Source organism: Pelmatolapia mariae, linkage group LG16_19 (assembly GCF_036321145.2).
Source record: "Pelmatolapia mariae isolate MD_Pm_ZW linkage group LG16_19, Pm_UMD_F_2, whole genome shotgun sequence".
NCBI lineage: Eukaryota > Metazoa > Chordata > Actinopteri > Cichliformes > Cichlidae > Pelmatolapia > Pelmatolapia mariae.
In genome coordinates this window covers 59,672,899-59,689,764 of record NC_086241.1, presented here as the reverse complement: position 1 = coordinate 59,689,764, position 16,866 = coordinate 59,672,899, and the positions used below count along the sequence as shown (strand labels likewise).

Here is a 16,866-nt window from a genome sequence, read left to right as displayed (position 1 = left end):
GCTTTAGCAATACCTTAAACAGGCTGTTCATGCTCAAAGATTCTCTAATGTGGATGAATTAAACGAATTCCTCCAAAGAAAACCCCAACAAACAAATGACCCCTTGTAAGCAAGCGGTCGCCGACAGTGGGAAAGAAAAACTCCCTTTTAACAGGAAGAAACCTCTGGCAGAATGAAGCTTAGCTTTTCTGTTTTCTATTATGAATAAAATACGGGTTTGAGATTTGTACATCGCTATATTCTGTTTTTGTTAACATTTTACACAGCATCCCAGCAGTTTGGGATTTGGGATTGTATTTGCTGAGTGAATCTTTGTTTTCACTCCCTTGAAAATTAGATTATACATCTAAAGGAGTTTTACCAGATATGGATAAACTGGAAAGAAAATTCCATGGACGTTTCTCTGTCTGAGGTAGTTAGAGCGGTAACTTGCCTTAAAGATTGTTGCGTTAAAGAAATACCTACATAACACACACAGAACCCCGTGGCAAGGGAGAAGGTATCTCCTTATTTTGTGCAGCTACCAAAAGGCAACTATGGGAAATATCCCAAAACTCTCCTCCTGACATTGTTTGTTTCAGTCTTAAAGTTTTATTACAGATTACCTTGCTCTTCTCTGATATAACAGCGCTTAACATTTCAGCAAGCAAACTTGCCCATTTTCTATTAGTACCTACTTGGACTTGACTGGGCACGGTTCGCCATCAGGGGCGGATCTAGATTAATTTTCTTAGGGTGGCATGAGGGTGGCAAAGAAATCAAATGGGGTGGCAAAATCAAAGCCTTTTTTTCCCCCAAACACATACGCAGGTGGTTACATATGGTTAAAATGATTCAAATGCAGTAAGTATACACGTTTTTCATATAAATATAGTCTATAACTTAATTATTGTCTGTAGCCCACATAATTAAACAATTTAGTTACATAAAACATGTGAGTTTTGATTTTATGTACTGTATAGCCTGTATAATAAATAAATATGTAGCCCAATAAGTATAAAATCCAGAAAGCTACACAACATGGGGCGGTTCATTTACAAACACAAGTCTAACTTCAGTTTCACACTGTTTTTTGTTAGAAAACAATCACATTGTTACAGCTTAAATTACACAAAATGTCAGAAATCTGCACTGTCATGAACAAAAATTTAAACCTAATTTTTCATGATTTGTTGGATTAACCCACTGAGGTCTGAAATACAACCGGCCGTTTTTGACTCCTTTTGAGTTTACGTTTGTATTTCACCCTCAAATTGTTTCTTTTAATTTTTCCCCTTGCCTTGTTTGGTATCATTCTTTTCAGCTCAACTGAATTTAGTTGTTTTTTTCACTGACATACTGCATTAGTATTACTGATCTGAAATCACACAAAGAACTTAAAATCCTAGTAGTATTTTTTACTGTAAAAAAAAAAAAAACACAGACATGTTGAGTAAATTTTTATAACTTGAAATGCAAATATAAAATGTACATTTTGTAAACATATACAATTATTTATCTAAAAATGCAGCCTACGTCAGGTTTGACATTTTAAATGGACAAAACTAATTTTTTCCCACGGGTCTTATAAATCTAAAATTATTGCATCAATTTTTTTTGGCAAGTTGTGAAAAACCTGAAATCTAAAACTATTTAGAAATATTCAGATCATTTGGGTGGCTCCTAACTTTGTAAAAGCACATCCCGTTTGCGTTAATAATCTATGACTGAGTACACCTGTGGTAAAATGAATGGACTGGACACAGAGGCCTAGATCTTGTGTTTACAATTCAACCTACATGTCAGGACAAACACCCAGCCACCTTTTTACAGCAGATTATCTAGATAGTTAGCCAAGCTGACCCACCCATGTAACTAGTGCAAAAGAAGCTCCAGTTATAGGCTCAAAAAACATTTTTCCAAAAGAAAAACAACTTTGATTGTAGATTTTTGGGGAAATAAAAGCAAAATATATAACTTTACTTTTGCCGGATAACTGTACATTATCACATTTATCTGCTCTCATAGGAGTCATTCTTTAAAATCTGTTGCAGTGCCAAAAACGTTCAGCTGTACCATTAGCTGGTCAGTCCCAAATATGAAGCTGTTAAATGGGAGCACCCAGTGCCTTTATTTTTGCAGTCACCAGTCTCTGTTCAGTCAACTTTAAACCTCTACACTGCTGCCCGAAATCCTGCAGCTCTCTACTTGAATTGTGATGCTGGAAAAACCAAATTTGGAGCGCAGGACCCTTGTTGCCTTCCTAAGGATGATCTGCGAATCAGCATCTTCCTCTGGAAAAACAAACAAACAAATAAATACAGACAATGACATGATTTTATCATCAGTGCTCTTCTTCTGCTACAACTTTGGCTCAACTCTTCCTCTTCATTTTATTGTTGATGCTAGAATTTTGCTTGTACTCAGAAGTTCATGGAAGTAAATAAAACTTCAGCCCAAAATGACAATATTTTACCTGTTTAGCGTGTATTCTGAACTTGTGGGGTTTTTTGTGTTCTATGTAAATCAGATTATATTCATAGAGAGTTGGGGAATGGCTGCCGTGATTTAAACATCAGGGAAACCAAACAACCTCTGGCGAAGCGGATGGCACAACACAGAAGAGCTAACTCGTCAGGCCAGGACTCTGCAGACTATTTACACCTACAGGCCAGTAGGTACACATCCTGGACAGGGAGGAACGCTGGTTGCAGCGCGGAGTCAAGGAGGCCATTTATGTGAAAAAAAAGGGGAAGGGGGCATCTTTCACCATCTTACAATGCTGTGATTGCAGCCATTCCCCAACTCTCTGTGAATGGTACTCATGGCCATTGATCAGTGGTCTTTGATCAGTAGCTGTTGATCAATGGTCATGAGAATTTGCATATTAATGATCAATGAACTGACCTCACAGCCCATTGTTCATTCAGTGGTGCTAGTTTCAGTCATTGGGCAAATGTACTGTTTATAAGATTAGGGAAACCTGCAGTCAGCTGAGACTGAAGAAGTCACTTGGATGAGTGACGAGGTTTCTCTCACTGAAAACGCTACGTCCAGATGAACACAATCAACCTTTTGGGGGTTGTTTTGAGGTGTTTGTGTCCATATTCTTCATTACTTCCTGTGTTGTGGTTTGTTCAGATGCAACTTTGCAAACCTAAGGTGTGCCGCCATGTTATGTTTGCAGAGAAGTCATACTTAGTCTTTTTTTAAACGTGCCGTCAATGGACTTGAATATTTCACATGTTAACTAGGGCCTGTAGAATTTGAGAGTTAGATCTTGGGGGTTTTTTGTTTTAGTTTTGTTTGGTTTTTTGAGTTTTCTGGGACCTTCACTCCTAGAAAGAACTAGAATGCTTCAGAAAATTGCCAAAAACCTTTACTTCTATAGAGTTCATCAATGAATTAATCATTTGCTGATGATCATTTAATCACATGCATCTAATTAGCAGCACCTGGCGGCTTCTTACCCTCCTAATTCTCGTGAAAGCAATAAGAACTTTCTTTTTCAGTTGACTGGCACCTTACATTACTGCTGTAATATATCAATATTTGCCAAAGGGTTTTCCATCCTATTTGCTTAGAATACAAACATTCTGATCAAACAATAAACAAATGTTTACAGGACCAGGATAAAAGGTGCAGGATGGGCGTGTGGTGTTTCATTTCTAATTAAACCTCCATAGTTTTAGCAGGGGCACCACCAAGGGGGGCAGTGGGCACTCCCAAAAATCTGCAGACAGATTTGCAACAGACTATTATGGATTTCAAAATCTTATTTGACTTTTATATGTATCTATTTTCAGTGATATCAACTTCAAAAGCAGAAAATTAACTAATTAATTCTTTTCTTTTTCTCTTTTTTGCCATATTTTTCAAGTAACTTATATTTGGCAACAGCATAATAAAACTGGAAATTCTGTTTTTGGTGTACTACCCCAGTATTTTTACTGAGTTTCAGAGCAGGTTCTGCTTCCTCTCCACAGTAATAACAGTACCGTCTTCGCCTCTTACCTGTGGCAAGGTGCACGGAAAGCAGAGAATGAGTCGTGTTGAGGCTCCACATGTGTAAACTATGAATGGCGGTGACTCCTCCTAAAGACAGCAGCAGCTCTGTCACGGCGCACAAGCTCACATCCCGAGGAGCGCCTTCAGAAAATACACACGTTAGGTAAACTGTCGCTAAAATCTGAACGTCACCACCGGCGGAGGGAAGTGTGTTTACCTTCCAGCAGTATCCTGAAAACATCCTTCGTGACAGGAAGCGTTGTCCCAATAACGAGAAGAGAGAACAGGAAGGTGCAAATCGGATCTGCTACTTTATATTCAGGCTGTGAAGAAGACAGAAATATGATCAGAAACAAATGATGGAATGATATTGCTCTAATGAACATTTACAGCAGTAAGGCCAGTGTTAAAAAGTCGCAACCTGCATATAGCATGCGTGCATGAGCAACAGCTCATGTAATTGATTTGTTATAAGTGCATAGCAAAATTTCCATAAGAAAGAGCAAATGGGGAAGAAACTGCGGGTTGCTATTCTATTACAGTGAGTGAATGCTTACACCTAAAACCAATTTAGAAACGGCCATTAACCTGACACGCACACCTTTGGACTGTGGGAGGAAGCCGGAGTACCTGGAGAGTACAGTGCTCTATCAAGCCCATCCTGATTATTTTGGTTATTGTTATTTTACTATTTTATTTTTCATCTTACACTTACCCAGAAGTGAATGATCATGGCAGCCAGCATGACACCGACACTCTGCACCAGATCTCCTACCATGTGGACAAAGGCTGCCTTCACACTTGCATTACCGTAGCTGTTCCTCTGCCCATGTTTGTCACTCTGGGTCAGGTTGGTGGCAAACCCATGGCTGTGGCCATGTGAGTTGCCAGGCTGATGCAAGATCAGGATCATCCTGGGTAAAACAAAACATAGACGTCATCACTCACCGCTGCTGACTGCCCCCCTAAACCAAGCAGAAATAATCCATAAAGTAAGCTCGGCACACTCACAGGACATTGACCCCCACAGCACAGCCTGATGTTATGAGCATGATCTCACTGTCAATCTCGTATTCCCCATCGGAGATCCTCTGCACGGCTGATAAGACGAGCACTACTGTCACGGCCCAGATCGACACAATAGATAGAAACATGGCCAGAATCTCTGCGTGAAACAGTAACAGAGTCAGAAATGGCCCCGAAAATATGAAGGATATGAGTTTGTGCAACTCATATGGACTAATATGCACATAAATTCAATGGCCACTTGATTAGATACACCCTACTAGTATCGGGTTGGATGCCCTTTTGCTTTCAGAACTGCCTGAATTCTTCATGGTACAGATTTAACAATAAGCTGAAAACTTTTGGTCCATATTCACACGATAATGTCACACAGTTACTGCACATCCACCACATCCCTGCTCTACCGGATTGAGATCTATTGACTGTGAAGGCCATTTGAGTACAGTGCACTTCTTGTCATGTTTGCGAAACCAGTTTGAGATGATGGGAGCTTTGTGACAGGGTGTCGTGTTTGTTCTCCTGCAGGATGCTGCCATCAAAAGTGACATTTAATCTTGACATTTAAACATTTATTCTTGAGAGCTACTCGTGAGAAACTTGTTCCTACCAGCTCGATACCATCCAAAAGTCATGGTTCCTGTCTGAGGCCTCGATGCGAGCCACAGAGAGAAGATGCTGATCACAATGCTGACAAAATCAGTCAGAAGGTGAGCTGCGTCCGTCATGATGGCCAGACTGCCGGCGGCATATCCACCTGCAAAAAACCGTATGCGTGTTTGGGCAGAGGAAGCCTGAGTGTGTCACTTTAAGATCAAGTTTGTATGGAGCGATTCAAACTCAACAAGCTTTACGAACATATTTATGCATGACACAGTAAAAAACGAATAGGTAAACTTCATTTTTTGGCACAATCAGAGTTGCTGACAGGGAAATTTGTGATGAGTCTTTTGTCTCACCAATGACCTCTCCCGTCATGAACACGAGGCTGACGGCACATGCAGTGAAAAGCTTCTTTCTGGCCAAACATCTCGAGTCCCTTTTAGTCACCGACCTCCAATCGGCCTCTTGGCAGAGCCATTCGTGCTGCCACGGCCCCTCCACACTGAGGGCATCTTCACTGAATTCTGAGTCTGAGCACTTTTTCTCTGGACAGCTCACCCTGACACAAGACGGAAGATCTACACTTAGGCTGGCCCAATGTGGAAGTCAACAGTTTTAAAGCCATCTGTGTTGAACTTTGGTGTTTCAGGAGGTCAAAAGAAAATGAAGACGTACCACACAAGAGGCCCCAAATGAGTCTCAATCAAATGTTGCTTCTCTGGATCTGTTGATGACTCCATATCCTCATGTTATTGACAGCTGAGACACTCCCGTATTTAAGGTTGACCTGGAGCTAGAGGGAAGCCTGGCAACTTACCACCTGCTCTAACCCACGCCATCTCTCAGGGGTGGAGCACCGCAGGAGCCAATGGCAGGTTACTGAGCCAACTCCAGTGAAATCATAAGACAACCGCATGACATTTTCTGAATTATTCAACTTTATTTCATGAACTGCTTTAGAAGAAACTCAAATTTACACCAACAGTTGGAAATTTGTCAAAGTGGACAGAACAAACCCAGCATGGAAATGTTTAGATAATGACATAAAATACAAATTTCTGTAAAATTATTCAAAAACTGCATTCAGGCACTTTTGCGTCAAGTATAATCATTGGCATACAAAAGTATACAAGCTGGCTTTTAAATACACCGCAGGCAAGGATCGTCAGAAAATCAGCATCCATATTATTATTATTATTATTATTATTATTATATCCAGATCTGTATAAAATGAAATCAAAATGAAGCGCAATCTCAACATTTTTACCCCGAGAGAAAATAGAAAAATATCATTTAAACAAAAGAACCTTTATCTTAATATATACTCAATTTGTAATAAATCCTCTAATCATAAATATAGCTCTGACTTTACAAGACAATCACAACATACACAAAAAAGTCAAAATGGCAATAAATCAGAAAGCTGCGTTCTTATTTTCTAAAGAAACAAACGACGATGGTTTTAGTGTCAAGTGTAGAAAATTCACACAACTTTCTATTCACCTTCCTGCGTATTTTTTAACTTATGTGCAATGACAAAAATGACCAACTGTGCCTCTTCTAAAACACTGGCTCACTTTCCAGGAGTTAAAACGGATTGTCGTCACTGTGCCTGTGTGTATAATTAAGCTTGAGCTGGAGCCAAAGGGACTTAAGCATAAAGGTTGAAAACATCACAAGTGGAAACATCAATCAACATGTCCGAAACACATGTCTTTTGTTTAATCTCTGCACAAACAGAATAAACAATGGTCCATTGGTGCAGCCGGTTCTTTGCTTTAGGTAGTGAGGGAGGCGGAGGCTTGGAAAAAGGTGTGCTCCCTCAGCTGGTTGGCGAGTGGTTCCTGGGGCTTGCTGGTTGTTGCTAGGTGAAATCACACACAAAGAGGGCGCTACAGCAGAAGCCGCCGTGTGATTTCTTTGGTTTCTACACATTGCTGCACTCGCCCATCCAATCACAGTTAAATGTAACTCTTTTAGGACTAATTTCTAAACGTACCATTGGAGTAAATCCAATCTTTTTGTGTTAATTAAAAGCAGGTATATAAATCATAAATCATTTGGGGGGGGGTATTTCATCCATTTACAATCTATCCTTAGTAGATTTCAAGTGGACAAACACAAATGTGATCAACAGTCCTCATCCAACTCTCAGAATAAGGTGATTTAGTAATTCCTTAAAATCTCTGCAAGCATCACAAGACTAAACTTCAATGAGTCATTTACAAGCTAGCAACTGAATGTGTCACATAAGGTAGAGCTAAAATTTTAAAACTAAACCTCTGTTTTTTGATAAATCTGTGTGATCTGTGGCCACATCTGTAAACCCTTTAACATAGAGTCTGTTTCTATGTGCAGTGCGACCGAACAAGCGTTTTTTTCCCCAGCCACTGAAAACTGCGAGGCAAAGTAAAGTCAAAATTTCAAGTCACCATCTCAAAATTTCAACTTGCTGGCTCACACGTCTGATTAGGTGAAACTTTAAGTGGGACTCGACTTGAAATCCTGAGTTATTGAGTCGAAATTTTGAGATCTGACACCAAAATTCAAGCTTCCACAGAAACCCCTGAATCGGCATATTAAAAATAAAAATATGAAAATTTCTGAATCTTGGGCCAAAACGTGCTCTGATCATGGCAGCTTCAGAATATTCCGAACATTCAATATGAATGTGTGAGTTTAAAGTGCGCAGGAAAAAAAACTATTATCCCCGAGCTCAGAGGCTTTGATCTGCATGGCTTTGTTATTTGTCTCTGCCCCAAATTCAGAAATTTAACATTTAAAAAGAATAAATACAAGACTGGATCAAAGAAAAAGCACATTTTTAAAAAAAATAACTATGGCACAATCAAATAAATTGCAGTTTGACTCATGTAAACAAACAAATCTCTGAGATGAAAACATTCTCTGCACTTCAGTGTTTGATACATTCGTTCATTCTCCAGGTCCCGAGCCCCCCTTGGCTGCATGAGTCTGAATCACAATCGGTGTGTTCTCCCCTGCAGAAGGTAACAAGAACAGGTGATGAACAGGTGTGTGGTGTGGGAGTGCTCTTAAATGAGGCAACAAGCTGTCAAAACCACTTACGTCTCACAGAAAATGACACATGAAGGAAAGTACGTCTAATCATTTAGAAATAAATAAAGCAATTATATTACTGACTGGGTTCACTGCCTTAGTTTAGCATGTCAGCGCGCTAAAGCAAGGCATTTGACCAGATGATGGCGCCAGAAAACAAGTTAAGTGAACACCATCTGTACCAAATTTCATGTCACTCCATATTTGTACAAATTTTTCCAGCCAAAGCTCCAGAACTATAAATCTGTATGAATCATTATGTGACAATCTGTGCAATCTGCTCATACATGCAAAAGGAGACTTTGATGATTGGTTGTATACTCTGTTCTGTGTCCTTTTTTTATATAATGTGGGAAATGGACAACACTTACAGTCTAAATTTCTATAACCATTCATTAAATAAAACCCAAAGAGCTTAAAAAGAAAACCACTACTATTACAGTTTGAGCCATGATCTTTTATAGCAGGGAATAAACCATATAAATGGTATAACGCCATAAAAAACAAACAAACAAAATAATAAAAACAAAAAAACATCCTTCCAAAATCCTTTAGGATAGAAACACTGAAAAACACTTAATGAAGCTTTTCTCATTAACAACAACAGATGATACAGATAGAAAACATAAGCAGCACAAAAACGTTTAAATTAACATGAAATTTCCCCTTGTGGGACTAATAAAGGTATATCAAATCAATTCTTTGCTGCAAGATCTAGCAGCGAGTTAAGCAGCACAGAGCAGCAGGAAGCTGACAACAGGTGAATGTATTTGGAGGAGGAATAACACCTTACCTGAATGCATAGCGGCATTGCTAGAGTTCGGCTGAGTAACTATTATGGGATGGTCTGCTGTAAAACAAAATTCAACACTGGGTAAATCAACACGGCTTCTTAACAACATCTCCTCACATGCTTTTGTCTCGGCTTGAAATGTACAAAGACGAGAGAATACAGAGATCAAGATCAGCGCAGAATTTAAAGGATTAGCATGACATTTTGTTAGGCATCAGCATCGGCGAATTTAATAACTGCCACTCTACATGCAAGTCTCATGTATTAGAATAACAGTAATCTGACCTTCAGCACGTCTTAAAATGACAGAAATATAACCTCACTTGACCTATGAAATGTGTCATTATTTATTTAACAAAAATAAGCCAGAATGCAGAAGCAGTGTTTGAAAGTATACGAACACACTTACCGCTTCGATTGCAATTAACAGCGTAACAAGCATTCAGCAGTCGGAGGGGGTAAAGGATCATCAATTACAGAGATCAAGATCAGGGCAGAATTTAAAGGATTAGAGTGACATTTTGTTAGGCAACAGAATCAGCATTAGTGAATTTCATTAATTACGACTCTACATGCAGGTTTCATCAGAGTAAAACAAAAATGATCTCCCCTTTAGCACGTCTGAAAATTAGACTGGGGGGGCTGCTTGGGTTTGCAAAGTCACATCTGAACAAACCACAAAACATCTGGAACAATGTCCACTGGACAGATGAGACCAAAGTGGAGACATCTGTCCACAATCCACAGGACCACGTTTGGAGAAAAACCAAACACAGCACATCATCAGAAAGTCCTCTGTAAGTGATAAGCTTTGGATTTCCCATGTGTCCTTCACATTAAGGATTTAATACATGGACAAGATATTGGCATGCAAAAAAATAAAAATAAAAAAAAATCTTCCACAGTGAATCACTGCTGTAAAATCTAGCAGCCGAGTTAAGCAGCACAGAGCAGCAGGAAGCTGACAACAGGTGAACGCTACCTGAAGACGGAATAACACCTTACCTGAATGGACAGCAGCATCGCTAGAGTTCGGCTGAATAACTATTACGGGATGGTCTGCTGTAAAACAAAATTCAACACACAGCTTCTTAACGACATCTCTTCACCTGCTTTTGTCTCGGCTTGAAATGTACAAAGACGACAGAGTTCAGAGGTAAAGTATCACCAGTTACAGAGATCGAGATCAGGGCAAGATTTTCCACTCTATGTGCAGGTTTCATGAGGATAAAAGTAAAAAATATTTTGCCATTTAGCACGTCTTAAAATTAGATGGGGTAGGGGGGATATTAAAGCTATTTCGATAAAAATGCAAAGTCCATCATTCTGCGGTGAGAAAGATTATTCACAAGTGGAAAGCATTCAAGACAGCTGCCAATCTTCCTAGCAAATTTACCCAGAGATCTGAAAAACTCAAAAAAATCCAAGCGCTGTATCTGAGATTCTTCAGGCTACAGTTGTCATGTTAAATGTTAAAGTTCGAGAGAAAACAATTAAAAACAGACCAAACAAGTATGGCTTGTTTAATAGAGAAAAAGTGACAGTATGGTTTAGGTTTGGAAAGTTGCATCTGAACAAACCACAAAACTTCAAGAACAAAACCTTGAAGGGGTGATGATCTAGGCTCGTTTTGCAGCCACTGAGTCAAACATGAACTCCTTTGTATAGCAAATTATTCTAGAGTCAACTGTTAGGCCATTTGTCTGACAGCTAAAGGTTTGGCCCAAATTAGGTAATAAAATTGGACAATGATCGCAAGCACAGCAGCTGAAAAAAGAGGGAAAAAAACCCAAAAGTGCTGCAGAGGCCGAGTAAAAGTTCAGACCACAACCCAGTTAACATGCTCAGAGCTGTGTTTTGGTAAATGCCCACACACACCCCACTGAAAAGAAACAAATCAACGAGTTGCAATGGGACTCCCAAAGTCAAGATTAAAATGCTGCAGTGGGACCTTAAGAGAGCTGTGCATAAACAAATGCCTCCACTTCAATGAACCAAAGCAACGTTATAAAGAAGAGTGGGCCAAAGTCCCTGCATCCCTGTGAAAGACTGATGAAGTCATCCATCCCTCCGTGGTTCTTCAAGCTACTGAGTCATGGGGTGTACTTCGTTTACCCACACACTGCTTCTGCATGTTAGCTTAGTTTTTATTAAAGAAACAATGACAGTGTAATATGTCATCAGCTGTTGTTCATCTGAGATGTTTACTTCATTTTTATAGACTATATCATTTTCTAAACATGTCCTGTACTGAATGAGGATGTACACCCCCCCTCTTCTTGGAAAAGTTAACTAGCTGCTGGATTTACTGCTCATGCACAGTTAAGATCAAGATTACTGGCAGGCTTACAACTGCTCAGCATAAAGTAACACCCGTGTTATCAGTACAGCAAAACTGGGCTGTAAATACTTCAAGAGGCTGTCGACTGTAAGAGAATCCAGTTAACGCCATCCTGTGCAGACTTTCCACAGGAAAACACATAATTAACTATATCGGTGAAAAAAAGGCAGACTAAGCTGTGAAAACTAATATTTCCATATCATTAATCCTAGATTTCTAGAGGAAACATTTTCATCTTAAAAATGCTGATAATCAGAAACTGGACACTACACCATTTGGTTTTCTAGCTCCAGCTCTTTGTTTCTATGCAAGCTGCTGCCTTGCTCAACTGTATATATTCTTAAGTGAATATGAATTAGTTCCTCACCTGCATCTTGTTCTCTGATCTGAGCCTCCAGGTCCTCAGGGTCCATGTAGACGAAATTGTCCTCTTCATCTTGTGGTTTGCACTTTCCGCAGCAGCAACAGCAGCAGAGGCAACAGCAGCAGCAGGTGAAAATAGTGCAGCACACAAACAGGGTCTAAAAGAAAACCAATGTGAGTATTAGGAGAGTTTTTGGACACTTTGCGCCATGCTCTGGTCACATTTTGGTGTTTAAATTTCTGCATAATTCACCTACTACCAGTACAAACAACTTCATACTCTGTTTTCACCTTTAAAACTACATCCCCTTGCCTCTCACCTTGAACCAGCACTTGGACATGAGAAAGTAATATTTGACTCCCTCCTCCCCAAACTGCTCGGCCACCGAGAGGCCCATGGATCCATATTGGTCGTAGACACCACGCTTGTCCAAATCAGTGAGGATGGAGTGGGCATTATTGATCTCCTTGAACTTCTCAGCTGCTTCAGGGTTGTCTGGGTTCTTATCAGGGTGATACCTTAACGCCAATTTCCTGGTCAAAAGAGAAATTAAAAAATTAAAAAATATACAAACAAGTGAGGGTTAGAATTCAGACTTCTTTTCTTGACTTAAATGATTTGTTAGGACTGACAATGTAATCAGCTGGATCTTTGGTGGTCCTCTACATCACAGAGTATGCATTACTGAGGTCTTGCTATTGTAACTATGACATATCCCCCATCACATAAGTCATAATTAATAATATTAAGTTTGTCACAGAAAAAAAAACTGTTCTTAATAAATTAGAAATCTGCTTTTTTTAAACCGTAAAAAAAAACAAAAACAAAAAAACCCACAACCACGTGGCATTTAAAATGCTTGAAAAAGACTAAAAGACAAAGTTAGAGAGAGGGTAGAGTGGGTATATTGGACAAAGGATGTTAAATATGGAGCTGTCAGACAGGAGGAAAAGAGGAAGACCACAGAGATGTGGTTAACGGATGTGGTGAAGGAGGACATGTAGAGGGTTGGTGTGACAGAAGAGGATGCAGGGATAGAGTGAGACGGAGACAGATGATCTGCGGCGACGACCCGCATAGAGAGTGATTAAAAGAAGAAGATGGCGATCAAAAGAATACAAAAAAATCTCAGTCCTCCCCCCCTTAACTATTTAATAGCACAGAGACAAAACAAAGCAAGGACATACTGAGGGGAATAATACACAGGAAATTATTTGGGATATGCATCACTTACTCAACTGATTTTTAAAAACAATGACTAAGGCTATGTCCACACTAATGCGTTTTCGTTTGAAAACCCATCATTTTCTCTCCGTTTTGGCCTCCCATTCCACACTGAGATGCCGCTTTCGCTGAAGGAAAACGCAGCGGTTTGAAAACGCATACATTTGACAACGGTGCTTTCGTGTCGCAGTGTTGACAGCAAAAACTGAGACTTTTTGAAAACGATGACACATTTTAGTCACGTGATGCAGTCATGTGACCAATTAAACTAAGATAGCGGAGGGCATTATACAGCTCTTGTTTTGTTTGCTCTCAATTTTGACAGCCCTATTAAAGATTAATATCAGTCTGTACATGCTTCACTTTTCTTCAAATTCTTTAATTCTCACTCACTTTTATAACTTTGTACTTTTGTGTTGCTCACAGCAACAACTCCACCTCATTGTTAGTCCATTTAAAAAAGTCAGTGCTTTGCCACGACGTTTCAAAGAGCCAGAAAGTAAATAAACAGCAGACAGAAATGAGGCAGATCGACTCTTCTTGCGTTTCACGCATACGCAGTACTGGAACGTTTTCGGCCGTTTCAATGTGGATGCACAACTCTGTGAAAATGACTGAATATGCTAGTGTGGACACGGAGCGTTTTCAGACGAATGCAGTTTTCAAATCTATCCGGTCTAGTGTGGACGTGGCCTAAGATTTCACTAATGTCGCCATAAATCTCTGAAACAATGATGCCATTCTATTGTAAGAACAGCACAATTAACAAGTGAGAGTAACATTTTATTTATTAGTTCTTGTAGCTCAGAACTGAAAGAGATAATCACACCTGTACGCTCTTTTCAATTCGTCAGGAGACGCTCCCTTCTCCACTCCCAGCAACTTGTACAAACTCTCTCCTGCTGTTGACATTTTCCTCTGTGGTCTGTTTGGATCCTCCATGTTTCAGGATGTGTTTTCTGTGACATAAAAACGTAAACAATTCCACCCTTTTCTGACAGGCACATTGCAGACAGATCAGGAAAGTAACTTCAAGGGCTCAAAGGTTTAGTTGAAATAAAGAAGTTTGAGGGAAAAAAAGAAAAGAACATATCTGGAAGTTCTGATGGACAGCATGCTGACCAAGGACATCATTCAGTATATCATTAATCTGCATTGTCCCAGTGCAAGTGAACGCAGGAGCACACTATTCAGACACTGTAAGGCGTTCTAATTCATGTTTATTGCTGTGGTTGAAGATGTACTTCTGATCACAGAAAGTAAGCGTATTACTTGCACACATTTGTACAATTAACCTAATTTAGCCTAAACTGCACGTCTTTGGACTGTAGGTGAAAGCTGGGGTTCTCTGGGAGAATGGGAACAACATGCAAACCCCACATACAGTCATATATCCAAATAAAGCTCAAAACAGAAAGTAGGATCAAGTTTAAATACAAAGGTTCCTCATACCAGCAGTTAGCTAAAGTGCTTTACACATGTAATTACTCTGGTTTACAACTCTTGTTTATTGCTAATAAACCTAAATAGGCCTATTTGCTGGGGATGTTTTGTTCCTTAAAAGGACATCATACTCCTTCACATTTACCTTTTCAATTAAAAAGGTCAGCCAGCCTCTTTGAAGAACAACAAATGCATTTCAGCACCCCTTAACTTACATACTGACATGTTTTTTGATTAGCCCGTGCACCTTAGCAGCAAAATAGAATTCTTTAAATTCAGTGAATCGGCTTTTGGTTTTAGTTACCCTACCACCCCTAAAGATTTATGTAGAACCACTGGTCACAATATGTATGCCAAACACTGCTTGTTGACGTCTGCATGTGTTTTTATGCCTAATACCCTTGTTTGATTTGTTTAATTGGTTGTAGTCTACAAGATTTACTAAGGGATTGAATAAAGAATTGACTTGTTTTGCAAGTGTCCCTATGAATGCATCATTGCACCTATTTGTACTCTGCATTATAATCAACCTAGTTCTTTTAGCCCGTTAAAATATCTTTGTAGAACTGTTATGTTATATTTGTGGCAAATTTTGCAACCCTACTGGCTAAATTTGTCTTGAAATTGACATTTTTAACGTCAATAAAACTTGTTACCTTGATAAATAAAGGACATAAGCGTCACATTACCCAAACACAGACTGCAGCTTCTAACTTGTGACAGATATGTTACTTCTGGTTCACAATGGCTTGATATTCATGAGAGACATGTTTGACCGATTATAGGTCAACAATTCATTCACATGAATCAGCTTTTAACACGACTGTCTGTATAACTACAGCTCACTCATAAAAATATTAGTTTAGCTCTTACATTCAACTAGTTTTGCTAAATTTCACGTGAACACCTGCGGGTTCAGACTGCTAGCTGACGCAGATACGTTTAGCAGGGCGGCTTGAGGAACATGCTCAGTCTTACTTACCAGATAAATAAAGATATTCGCTGTTTTCCGTCGACTCATAGAGTCCGAAAGTTGTCCGTTGACTAATTTAATATTTATTCATTAAAATAACTCAGTTACGCGACCTTTTTATGTTAACTTTGCCTCCTCATGACCTGGAGGGAAGTTGTGAAAGGAGCCGCAACACAGAAGCCGGAAGTTTGAGAACTTTTTTTTTTCAATTTAAAGAACTTTATTTAAACAAGTACACAACCAATCAGCATCGTCTAGAGAGTCGTCTCTAAATCCTTTCCGATTTTTTTTTAATTTATTAATATAAGATCCAGCTCACATAAAATTTGAAGACAGACAGTTATTATAGTTTGCTATTTTTCTATTTATTTTTTTTTTAATTATTATTTATTCGATTTTTTTCTTTCCAATACAGTTTCAAATCACGTTTTATTATTATAATTATAGCGAGGCAGAGAAGTGTGTGAGGGTGGTGCACGAAATGTATGATAACACTGAGGTAGTAGTGATAGATGTGTTGAAAGTGGGCGTGGGATTGCATCAAGAAACATCTCGACCCCTTCTAGTTTGGATCTGTGATCTGATGAGGTCAGCCAGGAATCTTCATGGAGTATATAATGTTTGCAAACAACATTGTGATCTTTAGTGAAAGTAGGGAGCAGATGAAGAAGAGTTAAGAAAGGTGGCGATATGCCCTGGAGAGACGAGGATTAAAAATCAGTAGAAGACATAAATGGTTTGGACATGTGCAGTGGAGTGATAGTGGATTTATACTGGACAAAGGATGCTGAGTATGGAGCTTCCAGGCAGGAGAAAAAGTGGAAGACCACAGAGGAGGTACGTGGATGTACTGTGGGAGGATATGCAGAGGGTTGGTGTGGCAGAAGAGAATAGATAGGGTGAGATGATGGGAGATGATCTGCTGTGGTGACCCCTGAGGATTATTATCAGGGGCAAAATTTTGGAAAATCAAAACAGGTATTGTTACAGTACAAATGTCAGCTGACTCACAATCATGTAGACATCACAAGTCTCAA

General features: G+C 39.3%; 2 protein-coding genes across 5 annotated transcripts; both read right to left on the bottom strand.

Annotated features, from left to right (window-relative positions):
* Positions 1–1,992: 1,992 nt before the first annotated feature.
* Positions 1,993–6,003, bottom strand: LOC134645533 (proton-coupled zinc antiporter SLC30A2-like). The gene is made up of 7 exons (XM_063499005.2): positions 5,970–6,003; positions 5,621–5,767; positions 4,999–5,152; positions 4,703–4,901; positions 4,205–4,310; positions 3,994–4,128; positions 1,993–2,273 (listed from the first exon to the last, which is right to left on the bottom strand). The coding sequence occupies exons 1-7, from the start codon at positions 5,986–5,988 to the stop codon at positions 2,146–2,148; spliced, it is 888 nt and encodes a 295-aa protein (XP_063355075.2). The 5' UTR covers positions 5,989–6,003; the 3' UTR covers positions 1,993–2,145.
* A 576-nt stretch (positions 6,004–6,579) lies between these two features.
* Positions 6,580–16,003, bottom strand: dnajc5gb (DnaJ (Hsp40) homolog, subfamily C, member 5 gamma b). 4 transcript variants are annotated; one of them, XM_063499905.1, is made up of 7 exons: positions 15,839–16,003; positions 14,243–14,372; positions 12,509–12,722; positions 12,193–12,346; positions 10,490–10,546; positions 9,485–9,541; positions 6,580–8,612 (listed from the first exon to the last, which is right to left on the bottom strand). In XM_063499905.1, the coding sequence occupies exons 2-7, from the start codon at positions 14,353–14,355 to the stop codon at positions 8,548–8,550; spliced, it is 660 nt and encodes a 219-aa protein (XP_063355975.1). In that variant the 5' UTR covers positions 14,356–14,372; positions 15,839–16,003; the 3' UTR covers positions 6,580–8,547. The 4 variants fall into 4 exon arrangements, with proteins under 4 accessions (XP_063355975.1, XP_063355977.1, XP_063355976.1 ...); XM_063499907.1 differs by having other exon boundaries at positions 9,485–9,538; XM_063499906.1 differs by having other exon boundaries at positions 10,490–10,543.
* Positions 16,004–16,866: the final 863 nt, after the last annotated feature.

Coding starts and splice junctions, on each gene's coding strand:
- LOC134645533 (XM_063499005.2), bottom strand. Junction 5,153..5,620: donor TTTTGGATGGTATCGAGCTG/GTAGGAACAAGT, acceptor TGTTTCACGCAG/AGATTCTGGCCATGTTTCTA. Junction 4,902..4,998: donor GCTGTGGGGGTCAATGTCCT/GTGAGTGTGCCG, acceptor TGTTTTACCCAG/GATGATCCTGATCTTGCATC.
- dnajc5gb (XM_063499905.1), bottom strand. CDS start 14,355: ATGGAGGATCCAAACAGACCACAGAGGAAAATGTCAACAGCAGGAGAG. Junction 12,723..14,242: donor GAATTGAAAAGAGCGTACAG/GTGTGATTATCT, acceptor TCTTTTGACCAG/GAAATTGGCGTTAAGGTATC. Junction 12,347..12,508: donor TGTCCAAGTGCTGGTTCAAG/GTGAGAGGCAAG, acceptor GTTTTCTTTTAG/ACCCTGTTTGTGTGCTGCAC.